This window comes from Falco rusticolus, unplaced genomic scaffold (genome assembly GCF_015220075.1).
Source record: "Falco rusticolus isolate bFalRus1 unplaced genomic scaffold, bFalRus1.pri scaffold_101_arrow_ctg1, whole genome shotgun sequence".
Lineage (NCBI taxonomy): Eukaryota > Metazoa > Chordata > Aves > Falconiformes > Falconidae > Falco > Falco rusticolus.
In genome coordinates, this window is record NW_023618146.1 from 34,117 (window position 1) to 54,045 (window position 19,929).

The 19,929-nt window shown below is 52.1% G+C and overlaps 1 protein-coding gene across 1 annotated transcript; it reads right to left on the bottom strand.

Moving 5' to 3' along the window:
* Positions 1-1,523: 1,523 nt before the first annotated feature.
* Positions 1,524-13,335, bottom strand: LOC119141958. Its single transcript, XM_037374656.1, has 7 exons — positions 13,240-13,335; positions 9,738-9,897; positions 4,126-4,197; positions 3,674-3,766; positions 2,300-2,371; positions 1,848-1,940; positions 1,524-1,672 (listed from the first exon to the last, which is right to left on the bottom strand). Exons 1-7 carry the CDS (start codon positions 13,333-13,335, stop codon positions 1,524-1,526), a joined length of 735 nt encoding a protein of 244 aa, XP_037230553.1.
* Between the last annotated feature and the right edge of the window lie 6,594 nt (positions 13,336-19,929).

Here is a 19,929-nt window from a genome sequence, read left to right on the forward strand (position 1 = left end):
CCAGCGGGGTGCCAGGGCTGACGGGCTGGGAGACGGCATGGGTAGGTGATGGCTTTATACTTGGAGAGCTGCCCGCTCAAAGCCCAAATGTGAGCGAGGGCTCTCTTGCAGATGGGGGAGTATAGACCCTCTTCACAACTTCCTCACATGCTCTCACCCATAATTTCAATACAATGGGTGTGGGGAGCATGTCTGACTGGCCTGTCAGAAACCCCATGCCTCAGCCCAGACTACAGCCCACAACTTGCAAGTTCCTGCTTTTGTTGTTGTTAAGACCGAGGCAATTGTGCTACTGCTCTGTGTTTATTTTTGTGCTGTTCTTCAGCAATACATGGTTGACCACTGAAGCCTGGTGGCTGTGCTGAACTGGTAGGGGGCCAGTTCCCTGGTACTCTGTGGCAGATGGTCCAGTTTTCCAGGCATGGATGATGGGTGCTGGTGCCGGGTCTGGCTCTCAGTACATGCTGGGATGTGCAGGACGGCTGTCTGAGCGCAAGGGTCAGCTGCTGCTGTTGGCCTGTTTTCTCGCAGCGAGGCGCCTGTGGAGAGAGGAGGCTGCTGAGACCCTACGGCAGCTGTGGTGCTGTATGGGGGTTAGGGTGGGGGCAGTACCCGGGGCACTGTGGGGTGCACATGGGAGCTGTGGGCACAGAGAGCTCTCTTCAAAAAGTGGGCTCCCTGCACCCGTCGGCTGGGGCTCTGCTCGCCTGCCCATGGCTTGTCTCCTCTCGGCCCTGACCATCCTGACCTGCCTGCTCTGCCCACGCTGGAAAGGAGACCTGACTCCAGCAGACTGAGGGGAGCAAAGCTGGGCACGGCACTGCAGGGCTAGGAGAGCCTCCTGTTCTCTCTCTCAGCATGCTTGTGGAGTCCAGCACTCAGCTCCCCTGTCCATCCCTGACCAGACAAGGGGACAGCCTCGGCTCTCTGTTCGGTGGGGTGCTCTGAAGAGAGGATGCTCTCTGCAGAATACGTATCCAGAGCCCTGCGCAGGCAAAACCCCTGCCCGTGCTGACAACACGCACACTGGCAGTGCTGGAAAGCACATGGGACAGATTGACTCTCTTTCTCCAAAGAAAACTTGACAGCTTCCTCACCAATCCCAGTTGCTTGGACATCTTGGCTGAGGTGAACACCTGGGATTTAAGGCATCACCTAGCAGGGTGATTTCTTCTCCTAGGCTCACTGGTAGGGAGAGAGATGCCGCTCTGGCATTTCTCCCTTTCTGGGGCAGCCTCATCCCTCGTTGTTTTGACTTTCTGACCTTGCTCTGCCCATATCTGTCACCTGGTCTGCTCTTGTCGAGGCAGGGTTGCTTCTAGCAAACACTTGCTTAGCAAGTTAGCAAGGTAACACGTAGCTAACCCAAGAATTGAGAGGCCCGGTCAAACACCTCACCGCAGAATTCTCAGCGGACTTTGGCCAGTAACTAACTCGGCATTCCAGAAGACCCTACCACGAAATGCTTCATGGCTTAAAGCAGCCAGCTAATATGGAAGTCTGGGGAAAAAAACCCCAACAACTCACCGTCTCCTCTTCCTCCACACAACGATGACACAACACAACACCATCCCATATAGGACGGAGCCCAAAACTGCCACAGCACCTTCAATGCAGTACTTCCGGAAACTTTTATGATCCTCAGCATCTGAGCTGCTCTGGCCTTCTACTCCTGTCGAAAAAATCTGCACGTTAGTGAGTCCTGCACAGTCACGGCAATCTCACAGGAGGTTAGAAATGTCCAAAAAATGATCAATCCCTTTCTGCTTGTGGAGGCTACGGCTTCTCCACACATGCCTCTGCCCTCAGCTTCCCAACTTCTCTGGTTCAGAGGGACGTATACCCACCTGGTGCTGCTTTATACAGCTCTTTTATGAATTCATCTAGGTCTGGCGATGACACGTGGGGAGGCTTCTCTGCATTGCCAACAGGTTTTCTTCCTTGAGGCACGTGAAAGAAAGTATCAAGTTAAAGCTCTCACTAATAAGATACTTAGCAGGAGTGCTTCGTCTGTGAACTCAGCCAGGACTGACGATGCGCCCCTGGCATACCAGGTGAGCTCCAGCACAGGATCCAGACCAGGAGCTGGAGCCACAGCTGCAACCAAACACCCATGAGAAGTTTGTGACATGCACTGTGACAGACGCTGGCACAACGGAAGAGCAGAACCTTTGAGGGGATCATGTCATGACATGGCACACGCAATGACAAAGGTCTATACTGCCACACCTGCAAGGGACGCCTCGCTCACATTTGGGCTTGGAGCGGGCAGCTCTCCAAGTAAGAAGCCATCACGTACCCATGCCGTCTCCCAGCCCGTCAGCCCTGGCACCCCGCTGGGAAGCTGCATATCCATCGCCTGCAGCCAGGCCTGTAAACAAACAGAACAGAGAAGCTCCCCTGAAATCACACACCTCCGCCCCAAAGTCACCCGCCTCCCAGGTACTGCCACACCTCACAGGGCACGCAATACCAATAGTGACTACAATGTGTAGGGCTGGAGTCACTCAGGCTCCACCTGAGTGTCAAGAAAACGCACTGGTCTGGGACCAAAATAAGCCCAAAAGGGGGAAGTTGTTGTCTCAACTCCCAAATTACTACACTCTGGTTTAGAGGGTAACTACACGTAAAACAAATCTGTGCACAAAGTTCCGGTCAAGCTGACCCACTCTCTGAAGCAGTTATGCATGAAGGGACTTCTCATGAAGGGAGGCAGCCTTAGGAAAGCCGGGAAACAAAGACCAGAGAGCAGTAAGAACACCATTATCTAAGCAATGCAGAACAGAGCCTTCAAGTGAGGAAAGTTTTGGTCGCGAGAGAATGCAAGCTGACAAGACCTTGCCATCCGCTGACATCAACAGAAAATTAGGTGAAAATAGGACAAAGACAAATGTGGCAGTGGGAGGTCACGACCTCCAACCCAAATAGGTCCCTCCAGAAGAGGGCAAAACCCTGCCTGGGAAGCACGCGTATTTAGTAAAGTCCTTCACCAGTGTTAGCTGAGGCATAGAAGAGCCCACGGTCTCCCAAAACAAGAGGAAAAGCATGACCAAGGTACCAGAACCACAACTAGAAAGAGGTAAAGCACCACTGACTCAATGCACAGCCCTTCAGTTTAGCTGCCTTCAAGTCAGGCGTCCTGCCTGAAGCTGGGTGTCCAGCCCCCACCTCTCCCTGCCCCCAAGGTGTCACGGAGAGTCTTCTACCCGTCAGGGAGAACAACGGGCATGAAGGAGGCTGTGAAGCTGGGGCTGCTGCGATCCTGGCCAGGGCATGCCTACAGACGCAGCAAAGGCTGCCAGGCTCAGTGACCCCAAGCTGCCTGTGCATCCTCTCGGCCACCCACGGGCAGTCTCCCCTCCGGCAACTGGCAGCAAGGCACGAGCATCTCCAGTTCCTGCCAGCTGGGTACCAACAGCTGCCCACAACAGCTCTGGCCGGGAACGGTGTCACCAGGGCCGCAGCTGTGCCTGGGACTCAGCCTGAACCACAAGCCGCAGCAGAGACTCCGGACCATCTCTGCAGCTCACCAGTGCTTGCAAGGCATGAAATCCAGCATCAGTGCAGCAAGGCTCTGATCGATCCCTTTCTGCTTGTGGAGGCTACGGCTTCTCCACACATGCCTCTGCCCTCAGCTTCCCAACTTCTCTGGTTCAGAGGGACGTATACCCACCTGGTGCTGCTTTATCCAGATCTTTCATGATTTCCTCTAGGTCTGGCGATGACACGTGGGGAGGCTTCTCTGTATTGCCAACAGGTTTTCTTCCTTGAGGCACGTGAAAGAAAGTATCAAGTTAAAGCTCTCACTAATAAGATACTTAGCAGGAGTGCTTCGTCTGTGAACTCAGCCAGGACTGACGATGCGCCCCTGGCATACCAGGTGAGCTCCAGCACAGGATCCAGACCAGGAGCTGGAGCCACAGCTGCAACCAAACACCCATGAGAAGTTTGTGACATGCACTGTGACAGACGCTGGCACAACGGAAGAGCAGAACCTTTGAGGGGATCATGTCATGACATGGCACACGCAATGACAAAGGTCTATACTCCCACACCTGCAAGGGACGCCTCGCTCACATTTGGGCTTGGAGCGGGCAGCTCTCCAAGTAAGAAGCCATCACGTACCCATGCCGTCTCCCAGCCCGTCAGCCCTGGCACCCCGCTGGGAAGCTGCATATCCATCGCCTGCAGCCAGGCCTGTAAACAAACAGAACAGAGAAGCTCCCATGAAATCACACACCTCCGCCCCAAAGTCACCCGCCTCCCAGGTACTGCCACACCTCACAGGGCACGCAATACCAATAGTGACTACAATGTGTAGGGCTGGAGTCACTCAGGCTCCACCTGAGTGTCAAGAAAACGCACTGGTCTGGGACCAAAATAAGCCCAAAAGGGGGAAGTTGTTGTCTCAACTCCCAAATTACTACACTCTGGTTTAGAGGGTAACTACACGTGAAACAAATCTGTGCACAAAGTTCAGGTCAAGCTGACCCACTCTCTGAAGCAGTTATGCATGAAGGGACTTCTCATGAAGGGAGGCAGCCTTAGGAAAGCCGGGAAACAAAGACCAGAGAGCAGTAAGAACACCATTATCTAAGCAATGCAGAACGAAGCCTTCAAGTGAGGAAAGTTTTGGTCGCGAGAGAATGCAAGCTGACAAGACCTTGCCATCCGCTGACATCAACAGAAAATTAGGTGAAAATAGGACAAAGACAAATGTGGCAGTGGGAGGTCACGACCTCCAACCCAAATAGGTCCCTCCAGAAGAGGGCAAAACCCTGCCCGGAGAGCATGCATAAAGACCTTCAGCACTGCTGTCTCAGGATGGGTACAATTTTGCTGTAGAAGCAAGAAACATGTAATCAGTCCTGTGTATGATAAGGAAGGTGCAATATACTATGAAGTATAAGAAGTGTGCACTGGACGGGGGAAGGGAGGGAAGATTCCATCGTATCTTCGGGGATCTGTCGACAGGCTGAACCTGTCTTCTCCCACATAGAGATGCCAACTGGGTAAGAACTATATTCAGTGACTATCTCATACCAGCTTTTATTAGGTGCGTTGTTTTAAGCTTGATTTGCAGTTACTATATTATCACCAGCAGTCTTTGAACCTTATCCTTTCATAAACTAGCAGTTTGTATAATAAAAATCTTGAGCTTGTGTAAGTCTCTGGAGATCTGAATAACTGATATAAGGATCTGGCTCAGTGACGTTGAATAGGTTAGTTGAATCACTCTCGTCTACAGTGGGCTGTCAAAACGCAGGTAGCGGGCTAGCTGGTCGGCCATGAGGGTATCGTCTGTCTGGGGAAATTGACAGGTTGATCAAATATGAAGGGTTTGAGGAATCCCCCTTCTTAATGTGACACACCTGTTGGCTGGGACCGGAAAGCTTTCAAAGTACTGTTTCCAGGCCACGTGCAACACCCTTCAAAGACCAGGTGGACAAACATACAGCCTCTTAGGAATTCTTACTGGGACAACTCTACTGGGCACTAAAGAAGCCCACAGGAAAGGACTGGAGGGAAAAAAAAAATCACCTTTTTTTTTGTCTCATGGAGAAGTGCCTACTTCTGAGACTACTGAGAGTCTGCTGCACCACAGCTGCCCTGTTACTTCCCCTGGCCTGCGAGATGGGGCTGTGTGTTGGGGACCTGGGGTTGCCCAAGGAGAGCACTGCAGGGCTAGAGCAGGAATGCTCCCGCCTTCCTGAATGGACATCTCCCAAGGACAGATGTCCCCAAAGCTGATAGCCAGAGCGCAGCCCAGGAGCAGTGGAGTCACGGCACCAGGCACGGCTGTGACCCAGCCAGAGGACAAGCACTCCCGTGGACTAATGCCTGGCCCTGCTGTGCAGCTCTGGCCCCGACTCGCAGGCCGGGGAAGGCTGCCACACCACACTGCCCAGGGTTGGGTTCCAGCCCTCACCCGCCAACCTACCTAATCGCCACGGAGCAGCCCAAGTGTCCTGGGCTTGCAGGGCCACCAGGAGGAAGAGGATAAGGATGCAGGAGAGGGACACAGCCCCCTGTGCCTGCACCATGCTGCTGCTGCTGCTGCTGCTGCTGCTGCTGCTGCAGTCACCACTGCTGCTGCTGCTGCTGGCACTGATGGACCACGCCCACGGCACAACGTATCATGGTGTGGAACACTGGGGCTTGTGACCTCACAGCCCAGCCTCCTCAGGGCAGCCATGCCCCCGGCATGCTGCCACCCACCCAAGCACCCCCCTGGCACACCCCACCCCAGGAAGGCAGGGCTTCCAGTGGAGACCGAGACTGACACTGCGCTAAGGAGTGTTTTGACTGTCTAGAGCTTGATGATAGTGATGAAAGGGCCGAGTGTTTATGGGTACGAACGAGGGGAAAGGCCAGCAATGCAGATGTCATGGTGGGAGGCTCTTAAGACCACCACAGCAGGATGAAGAGGCAGATGAAATATTCTATCAATCAGCAGCTGGGAGAAATCTCACCATCGCTACCCTTGTTCTCATGAGGGAATTGAGCTTCCCAGATGTCTGCTGGAAATACAGTACAGCAGAGAGGAAAGGCTCTAGGAGCTTCCTGAGCTGTGCGGACGAGACCTTCCTGACCCAGCTGGTGAGGGAGCCTGCTAGGGAAGGAGCACCCTGCAGCTGTTGTTTGCTAACAGAGAAGGACTTGTGGGTGATGTGATGGCTGGAGGCCATCTGGGCCATGGCCATCGTGACATGTTAAGAGGTTTGATTCTTGAGAAGTAAGGAGGGGGGGCAGCAGAACTGCTCCCTTGGACTTCCAGAGAGCAGACTGCATCTGTCCTCTTTTTGAATAAAAATGCCGCGGTTTAGATATACGACTTATTTATAGAATTACAAGCATGGAAAACCAGTCTTTTCCATAAGAAAGCAACTACGGAACCTCTTCACTGACAGTAAATACCTCAATACGTGAGTACCCCATGCCACATGCCAATACCAACTCCAATGCAACATAACTGAAATACCTCCACTGGAGATACCAGTTCTGCAATTAAGTCTTGAGCTTTCCTCACAGAGCCTGCCACACCACCCGCTAGCATGTTCCGTTAACCTCCCAAACACTGGCCTTGAGAACCTGAGCGTGAAGCTGTTCTCAAGCACAAGCATGGAAATCCAACCATCAGTGGTCCGAGAGGTATGCAAAGATGAACATCTATGTCTCCCCTGTTGACACTCCTGAGGATAGGAAGCCAGAAGAGCTGTTCAGTTACCCAAGTCTAAATAGGTTTAGTATCTTTACTGAAAGCTGGCGAGACACAAGCCTAAGAAATCTTTGCTCCATATCTAACCATCGCTGAAACACTGAATCGAAAGGAAGCAAAGGAAGACAGAAGACACGCCAGGTCTGCCAAGCAAAGAACATGAGGAAGTTTCTCACCGCACAGAAGCACAGCTGCAGACAGAGTTCCTGCTGACAAGCAGGCAGCAGGAGTGAACTTTATCCATTTGGGACCCTTTGAGAACACCAGGCACCCAGATAGTGCTGAAGGATGCTTTGTACATAGCGGACCCTCGGAGAGAAGCAGACATGTCCAGTTTTATGCCCTGGGGAAGTGCCCTGACACTGTCCTGCCCCTCGGGTGGCGTAGGATAATTAAAATACAGGAACTTATTAGTAAGCATGGGCTAATTCCTGGCCCACTGTGATGCTAACAGTAGCCCACAAATCTCTCAACTAGTTTTGCTCAGCCTGTATTTATGACAGTTACATTGCTCTATGTTGTGGGGGAAAGCAGGTGACACAGCTTGCCCCCTTGATGCACAGGGCTGTGTTTCAAAGGACTACGACAAGCCCAGAAGAGCACAGCATAGAACAGCTTATACGTAATTGAGTATCACATCACAAAACATACTGCATGCATCTATCCATGAAAATGGGGTTTATGTAGGCACATGCAAAATGGGTCTCCTGCTCAAAACCCAGCAAATCCTGATTTTAAAAAATCATATACTGAAATGTAAGACGACATACCTTTGGGTTTGTTGCTAAATCCCCATGTCGATGTAATTCCTTCACTGCCATCTGAAATCGTTCAGCTTAAGGCACTTTCCACGCCAAGCAAAGAAAGCTCAACTCAGAAGGGAAAGATCCTTCTTGATGGGACGCATCATCTGTGACAACCGGACACCTTCCCGCCCACTGAAACATAGCAGCAGAGTTAAAAGCAGCTTTTAAATTCCAAGTGGAGAGGTGCAAAGTCTGAAAACTACAGGACATTCTCTTCCTAGCACAAAATAATCAACTTTTTCCCACTTCTCTGCAAACCCCAACCCCGGTGTTTTGTGTTTTTCACACTGCAGCACAGAAAGCCAGTACCCACAGCTGCACAAGGACTTCCAGTGCCAGTGTGCAAAGCATCGAGGAGTCTGGGCTCAGTCTTGGCAGTACAGGAGCGATCCACCTCAAACGCACTGCACAGTCTGCACCTGGGGGTATCACAGGTCAATAGTTAATCACTGCTTTTCCTCCCAGTAACAATAAGGAGAGAAAAAAAGAAAATCTCCTTACATCCATGGCTCTTCTTTACAGGCTAGAGGTTTATGGAAGTGATGACCCATTTCACCCAACATTCAAGACACCTTCTGAACAATTTTCAGAACTCTCCCAAAACCCCCAGATCTTACACAACAATCAGTCCAAAGAAAGTACAGAGGTCTCTGCGCTACTGGACACATGCAGGAACACTTGTGTTTACTGGACACCTTTGTAAAGGGAAAAGGCATTACACCAGCGTACCAGATCCTTGCCCAAAAGACTTTTCAAACCACCTGTTTGTTGACGCAGTCACTGCACTTCAACCCTTCCACCCACGACAACATCCTCTCAGGGGGCAGACTTGCCTGCTCTTGATCACAGAATCAGTCAGCAGAGCTCATATTGAACCAAGCTAAAAACTGGGCCCAGCCTCTACGTTCACGGTTGGGATACACGGCTCCTATCACAGGGCTCACATGGCAGTCCCACCTGGCTTACGTATCTGAAGTTGCATTTCCCACGGGTCAAATATTCCTCTTCACATCTGCCTTGAAACTGAGGGCTCATGGTCAGCGAGAGAAGGGAGTTCCTTGCCTCCTGTGCAGTCAGGTCACGTTCCCCTGCTAAAGGCAGCCTGCTCAGGCCTCCCATTTGTGTACAATCTGTTAAAAGAGTAAAATCAAGTCTGAAGGTTATTCATTTGCTTCCTTAAACATTCTACCATTTGCAGCATTCGGCCCCCAGAAGATGACTTCTGACATAGCAACTTCAACCAAGCAACTGGCAGTTCAACAGAATCACCAACAGCCAGGTCTGTACCCTTGGGGAGACACTTTCAAAGCTCTTTGGAGGATCGCACTGGATCTGTGTGCTTTAGACCCCACTGCGTGGATTTACTGTTTTACTGGCAAAGGTTTTATGTACCACACGTGAACATCTTCAAAACACCTACTGTAATGGTCTCATGCGTAAACAGACACAATGATCCTCTAATATCACACACGAAGAACTCAATGGATGCCCCTACCAAGGCAGTGGTTCCCTTCTGTAGCCACTGAACAAGCAAAAGGATGGATCAGAACGACATTATCAAGCTCTGAAGCAAAATTTCTGTCCTCCTTTAGCTGTAATTTAGAGCTTCATTGAGTGCTGAAGAGTGTCAGCCTGACAGCTCTGAAGCAGGAAGCGCTTGATCCTCTGTGCCAGAACCACACCGGCACTGGCCACACAAGCTGCCTGCGTACTCGCAGGGTCAGGGTCAGGGTCCGGGTCCGGGTCAGGGTCTGTACTGCCCTGCCACCGCAACACAGAAGTGAGGAAAGTGAAATGGAGATAGAAGTGTTCATTTTCCACGTAGTTGATGCTGGCAGCTTCTTGCCTCCAGCATTCCTGCACCTCAGGAGCCTGGGAAATGACAACAAATGAGAAAGTTCCTAAAAATAATTTGCCTAACACACCACAGCGTAGCACTTCCATATGCCCACACCACACTTCTGGCTCCCAGCTGCTCTCCTGTGCTTCCCTTTAGCTACCTGGGAGGCACCTTTTCCATCTCCTCAGATCTCAGAACACCCAACTCATGGCTCTAACATTCTTCCCCTTCCTCTCAACATCTTCCTGGTGGTCTCCGCTTTCTGCCCTCCAGATTAGGGCCTTATCATAACAGGACAAGGATAGCACTGGGGGTTTTTTCTGTAAGGAAGCCAAATACTTAAAACTCTTAATTAAAATATAAATTTTAAAGAGGAAGGGAAAAGCCAAAATGACAGCCAAGTGGAAGTTTCATTTGGTGCTCAAACCACCTGAACACTTCTGCTGCAGCTGCAGCCGAGAGCTGGCCCTTAGATGCCTGATCAGGATAAAGCCCCAAATCCTGCCACTAAGGTTTCAAATGACAAAATAACATCATCTAAGGGAAGGCAAAATGGATAAACACAAACATCGCCGTATGTTTACAGGGCCTTCACAGCACAGTGGTTCTCTGATGGCACCCAGAACTTAGCAGTATGAAGAATTACAAAGGTCAAGTGCTCTTTATAAGCGATGCACCCTTAAATCAACACTAGTGACAAAAGAGCCAAGCACTTGACTTGCAGAACGGCAGACGATTCCTGACTTTCTCCACAGCTTCTACTACTGATGAAGCTTACAACCACCTCACCATTTGGGAACAACATCCGTTGCTAGTGTTGCTCTGGTTGGAAACTCAGCAGGCTGGCACGTTCCTTCCTTCAGAGCCAGAAGGAATTTGTCGTTACAGGAATTCTCATGCCACTGAACTGGCAGCAAGGTACACAAGCCTCTTAATCCCTTTTTATACTTCTGCGCTTGTGCCATATAACCATTCTCCACTCTCCATCTCACTACCTCTCCAAGCAGAAAAGTCCCATCTGCCACACACTTGTCACAAACTACGTAGGATATGACACAGGTTTCAAATACATCAGAAAGTATCAAATCAGACACTTTAAAACATAAAAGAAAACTAAAAAAAGGTGGCAGTGGGAAATTATTTTCTACCTTGACTGTTAGGTTCACAAGCTGCTAGTAGTTAACATTAATGGCGCACTATTTCAAGGTCGCTGCTAGTAGTTAACATTAATGGCGCACTATTTCAAGGTCGTGATGGCAACCTGCAATGTGTGGGTATCAGCGAGAGAATTGCTGCCTTGCACCAGTTCAGGTGCTCCACCTATACCTTGTCACAGATTTGAATTTTTTGTTTGCTTGTTTTAAATGCTTATCAGGGTAGGATTTGCCTACCAAGACCAGATTTTAAGTGAAGTTACATTAAGCTGCTCTTGCTTTAAATACAGCAAGATAGCTCCACTGCTACATTCAGCCACAAGAACGTAAACACCTCCAGCTTCATAGACACCCATACATTATTTTTGTAAGGAACAAATGACTAAACATGGAACAACACTATGGAAAAAGCAAAAGAATGCACACAATCAGCATTTCCCTATTTGGACCAAAACCCAAACATCTCTAACAGCAGATAAGTCTGAATTAAAAATCAACCACATCCAGATCCCAAACGGGGTAGGGGTTATTGTATGCCACAGACCTGGACTTGACTGTTGAAGGAAATCACGCGCTACGGAAAATTTGAGGTGGTTCTGCGGAAGGTTAACTACAGCCTTGGCAACTTCCTTGGGACATGAAAGGTACGTGCGCTACAGTACCACCCGCAATAAAGGAAACCAGTCTCGCAGTTTGAGTTCAATACCACATCCGCAAACCAAATGAGGCTGCTACGTTTGAGGAACACTGATGGAAACCTCACCTGCCATCCCAAAGTTATGCTACGGCATTTCTTCCCTTTTTGCCACTTTCCTCAGCCTTGGTACATCTTTTGCAGAATCTGAAGCAAGGGCCCATAGCTTCTTCCTGTTTCTAACAGTGAATGTCTGGGTTTCACACGTTGGTTTCTTGTGCGGCGCCAATAAGACCCAACACTCGCCTTCAGAAATGCATCCGTACACTAGGCAAGAAAAGGAAAATTACCAGTCACGACATTGTACTGCCCACAGGGCAACAGAGTGCCCCACTCGTAAGAGGATTTAAGGCCGTAAATAACCCTCAAATATCTTCATGAACAAGCACAGTTTAATCATGTGCTTTTAATCTGACTACCGACACAATCTAACAAGAAGACACATTAAGGGAAGCAGAGCTGTAGTTAAAAAAGTGGGGCTTCTCTTTCCTCTCCTGAGGGTTTACCATCCAGAGCTGGCTGAAGTTCTGAACCTGCAAACCGCTCCCCCATGCTTGTATGCTCGCTCTGGGAAACAAAGACGGCTGTTTGAATTCTTTTGCAGGTACAATCTTTCTTTACTTTTGAGTTGGAATGAAATGAAAAGCTGCCATCAGTCCCACTTACGGCACAGAGACACCCCTATGTTCCACGCACACGCCTGCCCAGAAACGCATGCAGAGGGAAGCCATCCCTTGGGTATCAAACACAGAAACAGCACTGAAAACCTTGACTTCTGAGAGTCCCTGCAGCGTTCTCCCAGGCCAATACACAGCATGCTTGTGGCAGGATCACCACTGCGTGTGCGTCACTTGCTTTCATTTCCATCTTCATCTCTAACCTGGCACTTGCCACCTCCAGAATGCAGCATGCATAAAAGCAATTCCGTTTACTACAAGCACAGCACCGTGTGAACCTTCTGCATGAAGCCCGGTATTTAAAGGAATTGCTATAAAGAATAAAAATCTGCCGGCACCACTGACACACAGACACGCTGTGTTTTCTGAAGAGGGCCGATACATGAAACCTGCAAACTAAGGACTGCGACAAACTAAGCTCGCTCCTTGCCCCTCTTCTTTTGCCCTCAGGCTGGTGCAGGAGCTCCTTTCACCAGAGCAGGCACACCACAGACACAGCCTCACCGAGGGGAAGGGTGGGGAGGGGATAAGGGCAGAGGGGGAAAGGAAAGACCCACAGAAGCAGCTTTGCTGCCCACTGCCAAAGTCACAAGCCGCTCACGGATCCTGTCCCCTCGCCCTGCCTCTGCTGGTCTGTGCCTCCGTCCCCCTTCCCGCCCCTCCGCTCCTCTCCCTAGCCCTCTCTCCTGCTGCTGATCCTGCATCCCTTGCGGCACCCCCCTGCCCCTCTGTCTCTGTCCCGCTGCATCCCTCTGCCCGCTCCTCGTCAGTCCCTGTCCTTTCTCCATCCCTGCCCAGCCCCCCCCGCTCTCCCTGCCCCTCTCCGGCCACCCCTCCGCCTTGACCCACCTCTCCCTGCCGCTCAGTGCCTCCCTTCCCCTCGTCTCTGCCCACGGGGGCTCCGGGGCCGGGGCCTGTGCTCGGGCAGTCCCGGGAAGGGGCCATGGCGCCTACAGGGCCCGGGCTGGGGGCTGGTGTCCTCCCAGGGCCTGACTGCTGGGCAGGGATGTCCCATGGCCTGCTGGGAGAAGGCGTGCCCCGGGGCATGCTGGGAGCTGTAGGCCCGGGGCCGCCCCATGGCCAGGTTGTTCCCGGGGCATGCTGGGAGCTGTAGGCCCGGGGCCACCCCATGGCCAGGTTGTTCCCAGGGCATGCTGGGAGCTGTAGGCCTGGCACCACCCCATGGCCAGGCTGTTCCCGGAGCATGCTGGGAGCTGTAGGCCTGGCACCACCCCATGGCCAGGCTGTTCCCGGGGCATGCTGGGAGCTGCCACTGCCCACCCTCAGCCTCCTGGCAGCCATGTTGGGCTGGGCAGGCACAGCCTGTGCTGGGGCTGTGGCCCGGCTGAGGGGACCTGTGGCCGGCCGTGGGGTGAGGGATGCCCCTTGGGCTGGCACAGGGGTGTCTGCTGCCTGCTGGCTGCCCGGGGGTTCTGTGGGGAGGTTCCAGCCCCCCGCTGTGCCAGGCCCCGGGGCAGCTGGAGTCAGGGTTGGCCGGGGCAGCCCTGGGGGGGAGCTGAGAGCTAAGGAGGGAAAGAGGCGCCGGCAGGTGCCCCGGGCACGGGCACCGGGCACCCCGACTTGCAGAGCCCCCTGGAGCCGCCCCGGCGTCTGTAGGTCCTGCAGGAATAGGGCTAGCGTGTTTTTCTGCTGACTCTGACAGGGCTCTGGCTACACCTGTCCTGCTGAGGGACTGGGAACATGCAGCTGCCTGGGAGAGTCACCAGCCAGAGTATGAGTGCTCAAGCCTTGTTTCCCTTGCTGGAAAACACTTCATTTTTAAATACAGCCTCTCAGCGGCGAGATCCAGGCAGTCGGGATTGCTTCCTGTAGGGAGCAGCCTGGTGACTCGAGGCTGCTGCCTTCAGTGGCAGAGCTGGACGCTTCTCCTCGCTGACAGGATTAAGTTATAAAGAATCACTCGGAGAGGCTGCAGCTAAAGCAGTGCACTCAGCCAGAGCCAAAATGCTCCATGGCACCACCCATACACAGCTCCACCAGAGAAGGTGCCAGGAAGGACTTCTGTTTGTGGTTCTCACTTCAAGTTGTTTACAGGCCTGGCTGCAGGCGATGGATACGCAGCCTCCCAGCGGGGTGCCAGGGCTGACGGGCTGGGAGACGGCATGGGTAGGTGATGGCTTTATACTTGGAGAGCTGCCCGCTCAAAGCCCAAATGTGAGCGAGGGCTCTCTTGCAGATGGGGGAGTATAGACCCTCTTCACAACTTCCTCACATGCTCTCACCCATAATTTCAATACAATGGGTGTGGGGAGCATGTCTGACTGGCCTGTCAGAAACCCCATGCCTCAGCCCAGACTACAGCCCACAACTTGCAAGTTCCTGCTTTTGTTGTTGTTAAGACCGAGGCAATTGTGCTACTGCTCTGTGTTTATTTTTGTGCTGTTCTTCAGCAATACATGGTTGACCACTGAAGCCTGGTGGCTGTGCTGAACTGGTAGGGGGCCAGTTCCCTGGTACTCTGTGGCAGATGGTCCAGTTTTCCAGGCATGGATGATGGGTGCTGGTGCCGGGTCTGGCTCTCAGTACATGCTGGGATGTGCAGGACGGCTGTCTGAGCGCAAGGGTCAGCTGCTGCTGTTGGCCTGTTTTCTCGCAGCGAGGCGCCTGTGGAGAGAGGAGGCTGCTGAGACCCTACGGCAGCTGTGGTGCTGTATGGGGGTTAGGGTGGGGGCAGTACCCGGGGCACTGTGGGGTGCACATGGGAGCTGTGGGCACAGAGAGCTCTCTTCAAAAAGTGGGCTCCCTGCACCCGTCGGCTGGGGCTCTGCTCGCCTGCCCATGGCTTGTCTCCTCTCGGCCCTGACCATCCTGACCTGCCTGCTCTGCCCACGCTGGAAAGGAGACCTGACTCCAGCAGACTGAGGGGAGCAAAGCTGGGCACGGCACTGCAGGGCTAGGAGAGCCTCCTGTTCTCTCTCTCAGCATGCTTGTGGAGTCCAGCACTCAGCTCCCCTGTCCATCCCTGACCAGACAAGGGGACAGCCTCGGCTCTCTGTTCGGTGGGGTGCTCTGAAGAGAGGATGCTCTCTGCAGAATACGTATCCAGAGCCCTGCGCAGGCAAAACCCCTGCCCGTGCTGACAACACGCACACTGGCAGTGCTGGAAAGCACATGGGACAGATTGACTCTCTTTCTCCAAAGAAAACTTGACAGCTTCCTCACCAATCCCAGTTGCTTGGACATCTTGGCTGAGGTGAACACCTGGGATTTAAGGCATCACCTAGCAGGGTGATTTCTTCTCCTAGGCTCACTGGTAGGGAGAGAGATGCCGCTCTGGCATTTCTCCCTTTCTGGGGCAGCCTCATCCCTCGTTGTTTTGACTTTCTGACCTTGCTCTGCCCATATCTGTCACCTGGTCTGCTCTTGTCGAGGCAGGGTTGCTTCTAGCAAACACTTGCTTAGCAAGTTAGCAAGGTAACACGTAGCTAACCCAAGAATTGAGAGGCCCGGTCAAACACCTCACCGCAGAATTCTCAGCGGACTTTGGCCAGTAACTAACTCGGCATTCCAGAAGACCCTACCACGAAATGCTTCATGGCTTAAAGCAGCCAGCTAATATGGAAGTTTGGGGAAAAAAACCCCAACAACTCACCGTCTCCTCTTCCTCCACACAACGATGACACAACACAACACCATCCCATATAGGACGGAGCCCAAAACTGCCACAGCACCTTCAATGCAGTACTTCCGGAAACTTTTATGATCCTCAGCATCTGAGCTGCTCTGGCCTTCTACTCCTGTCGAAAAAATCTGCACGTTAGTGAGTCCTGCACAGTCACGGCAATCTCACAGGAGGTTAGAAATGTCCAAAAAATGATCAATCCCTTTCTGCTTGTGGAGGCTACGGCTTCTCCACACATGCCTCTGCCCTCAGCTTCCCAACTTCTCTGGTTCAGAGGGACGTATACCCACCTGGTGCTGCTTTATACAGCTCTTTTATGAATTCATCTAGGTCTGGCGATGACACGTGGGGAGGCTTCTCTGCATTGCCAACAGGTTTTCTTCCTTGAGGCACGTGAAAGAAAGTATCAAGTTAAAGCTCTCACTAATAAGATACTTAGCAGGAGTGCTTCGTCTGTGAACTCAGCCAGGACTGACGATGCGCCCCTGGCATACCAGGTGAGCTCCAGCACAGGATCCAGACCAGGAGCTGGAGCCACAGCTGCAACCAAACACCCATGAGAAGTTTGTGACATGCACTGTGACAGACGCTGGCACAACGGAAGAGCAGAACCTTTGAGGGGATCATGTCATGACATGGCACACGCAATGACAAAGGTCTATACTCCCACACCTGCAAGGGACGCCTCGCTCACATTTGGGCTTGGAGCGGGCAGCTCTCCAAGTAAGAAGCCGTCACGTACCCATGCCGTCTCCCAGCCCGTCAGCCCTGGCACCCCGCTGGGAAGCTGCATATCCATCGCCTGCAGCCAGGCCTGTAAACAAACAGAACAGAGAAGCTCCCCTGAAATCACACACCTCCGCCCCAAAGTCACCCGCCTCCCAGGTACTGCCACACCTCACAGGGCACGCAATACCAATAGTGACTACAATGTGTAGGGCTGGAGTCACTCAGGCTCCACCTGAGTGTCAAGAAAACGCACTGGTCTGGGACCAAAATAAGCCCAAAAGGGGGAAGTTGTTGTCTCAACTCCCAAATTACTACACTCTGGTTTAGAGGGTAACTACACGTGAAACAAATCTGTGCACAAAGTTCCGGTCAAGCTGACCCACTCTCTGAAGCAGTTATGCATGAAGGGACTTCTCATGAAGGGAGGCAGCCTTAGGAAAGCCGGGAAACAAAGACCAGAGAGCAGTAAGAACACCATTATCTAAGCAATGCAGAACAGAGCCTTCAAGTGAGGAAAGTTTTGGTCGCGAGAGAATGCAAGCTGACAAGACCTTGCCATCCGCTGACATCAACAGAAAATTAGGTGAAAATAGGACAAAGACAAATGTGGCAGTGGGAGGTCACGACCTCCAACCCAAATAGGTCCCTCCAGAAGAGGGCAAAACCCTGCCTGGGAAGCACGCGTATTTAGTAAAGTCCTTCACCAGTGTTAGCTGAGGCATAGAAGAGCCCACGGTCTCCCAAAACAAGAGGAAAAGCATGACCAAGGTACCAAAACCACAACTAGAAAGAGGTAAAGCACCACTGACTCAATGCACAGCCCTTCAGTTTAGCTGCCTTCAAGTCAGGCGTCCTGCCTGAAGCTGGGTGTCCAGCCCCCACCTCTCCCTGCCCCCAAGGTGTCACGGAGAGTCTTCTACCCGTCAGGGAGAACAACGGGCATGAAGGAGGCTGTGAAGCTGGGGCTGCTGCGATCCTGGCCAGGGCATGCCTACAGACGCAGCAAAGGCTGCCAGGCTCAGTGACCCCAAGCTGCCTGTGCATCCTCTCGGCCACCCACGGGCAGTCTCCCCTCCGGCAACTGGCAGCAAGGCACGAGCATCTCCAGTTCCTGCCAGCTGGGTACCAACAGCTGCCCACAACAGCTCTGGCCGGGAACGGTGTCACCAGGGCCGCAGCTGTGCCTGGGACTCAGCCTGAACCACAAGCCGCAGCAGAGACTCCGGACCATCTCTGCAGCTCACCAGTGCTTGCAAGGCATGAAATCCAGCATCAGTGCAGCAAGGCTCTGATCGATCCCTTTCTGCTTGTGGAGGCTACGGCTTCTCCACACATGCCTCTGCCCTCAGCTTCCCAACTTCTCTGGTTCAGAGGGACGTATACCCACCTGGTGCTGCTTTATCCAGATCTTTCATGATTTCCTCTAGGTCTGGCGATGACACGTGGGGAGGCTTCTCTGTATTGCCAACAGGTTTTCTTCCTTGAGGCACGTGAAAGAAAGTATCAAGTTAAAGCTCTCACTAATAAGATACTTAGCAGGAGTGCTTCGTCTGTGAACTCAGCCAGGACTGACGATGCGCCCCTGGCATACCAGGTGAGCTCCAGCACAGGATCCAGACCAGGAGCTGGAGCCACAGCTGCAACCAAACACCCATGAGAAGTTTGTGACATGCACTGTGACAGACGCTGGCACAACGGAAGAGCAGAACCTTTGAGGGGATCATGTCATGACATGGCACACGCAATGACAAAGGTCTATACTGCCACACCTGCAAGGGACGCCTCGCTCACATTTGGGCTTGGAGCGGGCAGCTCTCCAAGTAAGAAGCCATCACGTACCCATGCCGTCTCCCAGCCCGTCAGCCCTGGCACCCCGCTGGGAAGCTGCATATCCATCGCCTGCAGCCAGGCCTGTAAACAAACAGAACAGAGAAGCTCCCATGAAATCACACACCTCCGCCCCAAAGTCACCCGCCTCCCAGGTACTGCCACACCTCACAGGGCACGCAATACCAATAGTGACTACAATGTGTAGGGCTGGAGTCACTCAGGCTCCACCTGAGTGTCAAGAAAACGCACTGGTCTGGGACCAAAATAAGCCCAAAAGGGGGAAGTTGTTGTCTCAACTCCCAAATTACTACACTCTGGTTTAGAGGGTAACTACACGTGAAACAAATCTGTGCACAAAGTTCCGGTCAAGCTGACCCACTCTCTGAAGCAGTTATGCATGAAGGGACTTCTCATGAAGGGAGGCAGCCTTAGGAAAGCCGGGAAACAAAGACCAGAGAGCAGTAAGAACACCATTATCTAAGCAATGCAGAACAGAGCCTTCAAGTGAGGAAAGTTTTGGTCGCGAGAGAATACAAGCTGACAAGACCTTGCCATCCGCTGACATCAACAGAAAATTAGGTGAAAATAGGACAAAGACAAATGTGGCAGTGGGAGGTCACAACCTCCAACCCAAATAGGTCCCTCCAGAAGAGGGCAAAACCCTGCCTGGGAAGCATGCGTATTTAGGTGCATTGCTTATAAAGAGCACTTGACCTTTGTAATTCTTCATACTGCTAAGTTCTGTGTGCCATCAGAGAACCACTGTGCTGTGAAGGCCCTGTAAACATACGGCGATGTTTGTGTTTATCCATTTTGCCTTCCCTTAGATGATGTTATTTTGTCATTTGAAACCTTAGTGGCAGGATTGGGGCTTTATCCTGATCAGGCATCTAAGGGCCAGCTCTCGGCTGCAGCTGCAGCAAGTGTTCAGGTGGTTGAGCACCAAATGATGAACTTCCACTTGTCTGTCATTTTGGCTTTTTCCCTTCCTCTTTAAATTTATATTTTATTAGAGTTTTAAGTATTTGGCTTCCTTACAGAAAAAACCCCCAGTGCTCTATCCTTGTCCTGTTATGATAAGGCCCTAATCGGAGGGCAGAAAGCGGAGCACCACCAGGAAGATGTGAGAGGAAGGGGAAGAATGTTAGGGCCATGAGTTGGGTGTTCTGAGATCTGAGGAGATGGAAAGGTGCCTCCCGGTAAGCTAAAGGGAAGCACAGGAGAGCAGCTGGGAGCCAGAAGTGTGGTGTGGGCATATGAAGTGCTCGCTGTGGTGTGTTAGGCAATTTATTTTTAGGAACTTTCACATTTGTTGTCATTTCCCAGGCTCCTGAGGT

Bases quoted from the DNA above. Each gene is read 5' to 3' on its own strand.
- LOC119141958 (XM_037374656.1), bottom strand. From the start codon at position 13,335: ATGGCCCCTTCCCGGGACTGCCCGAGCACAGGCCCCGGCCCCGGAGCC. The intron at 4,198-9,737 runs GTACGCAGGCAG...GTTTGTTTACAG, and splicing joins CCCTGACCCTGACCCTGCGA to GCCTGGCTGCAGGCGATGGA. The intron at 2,372-3,673 runs GTGGGTATACGT...GTTTGTTTACAG, and splicing joins TCTGGATAAAGCAGCACCAG to GCCTGGCTGCAGGCGATGGA.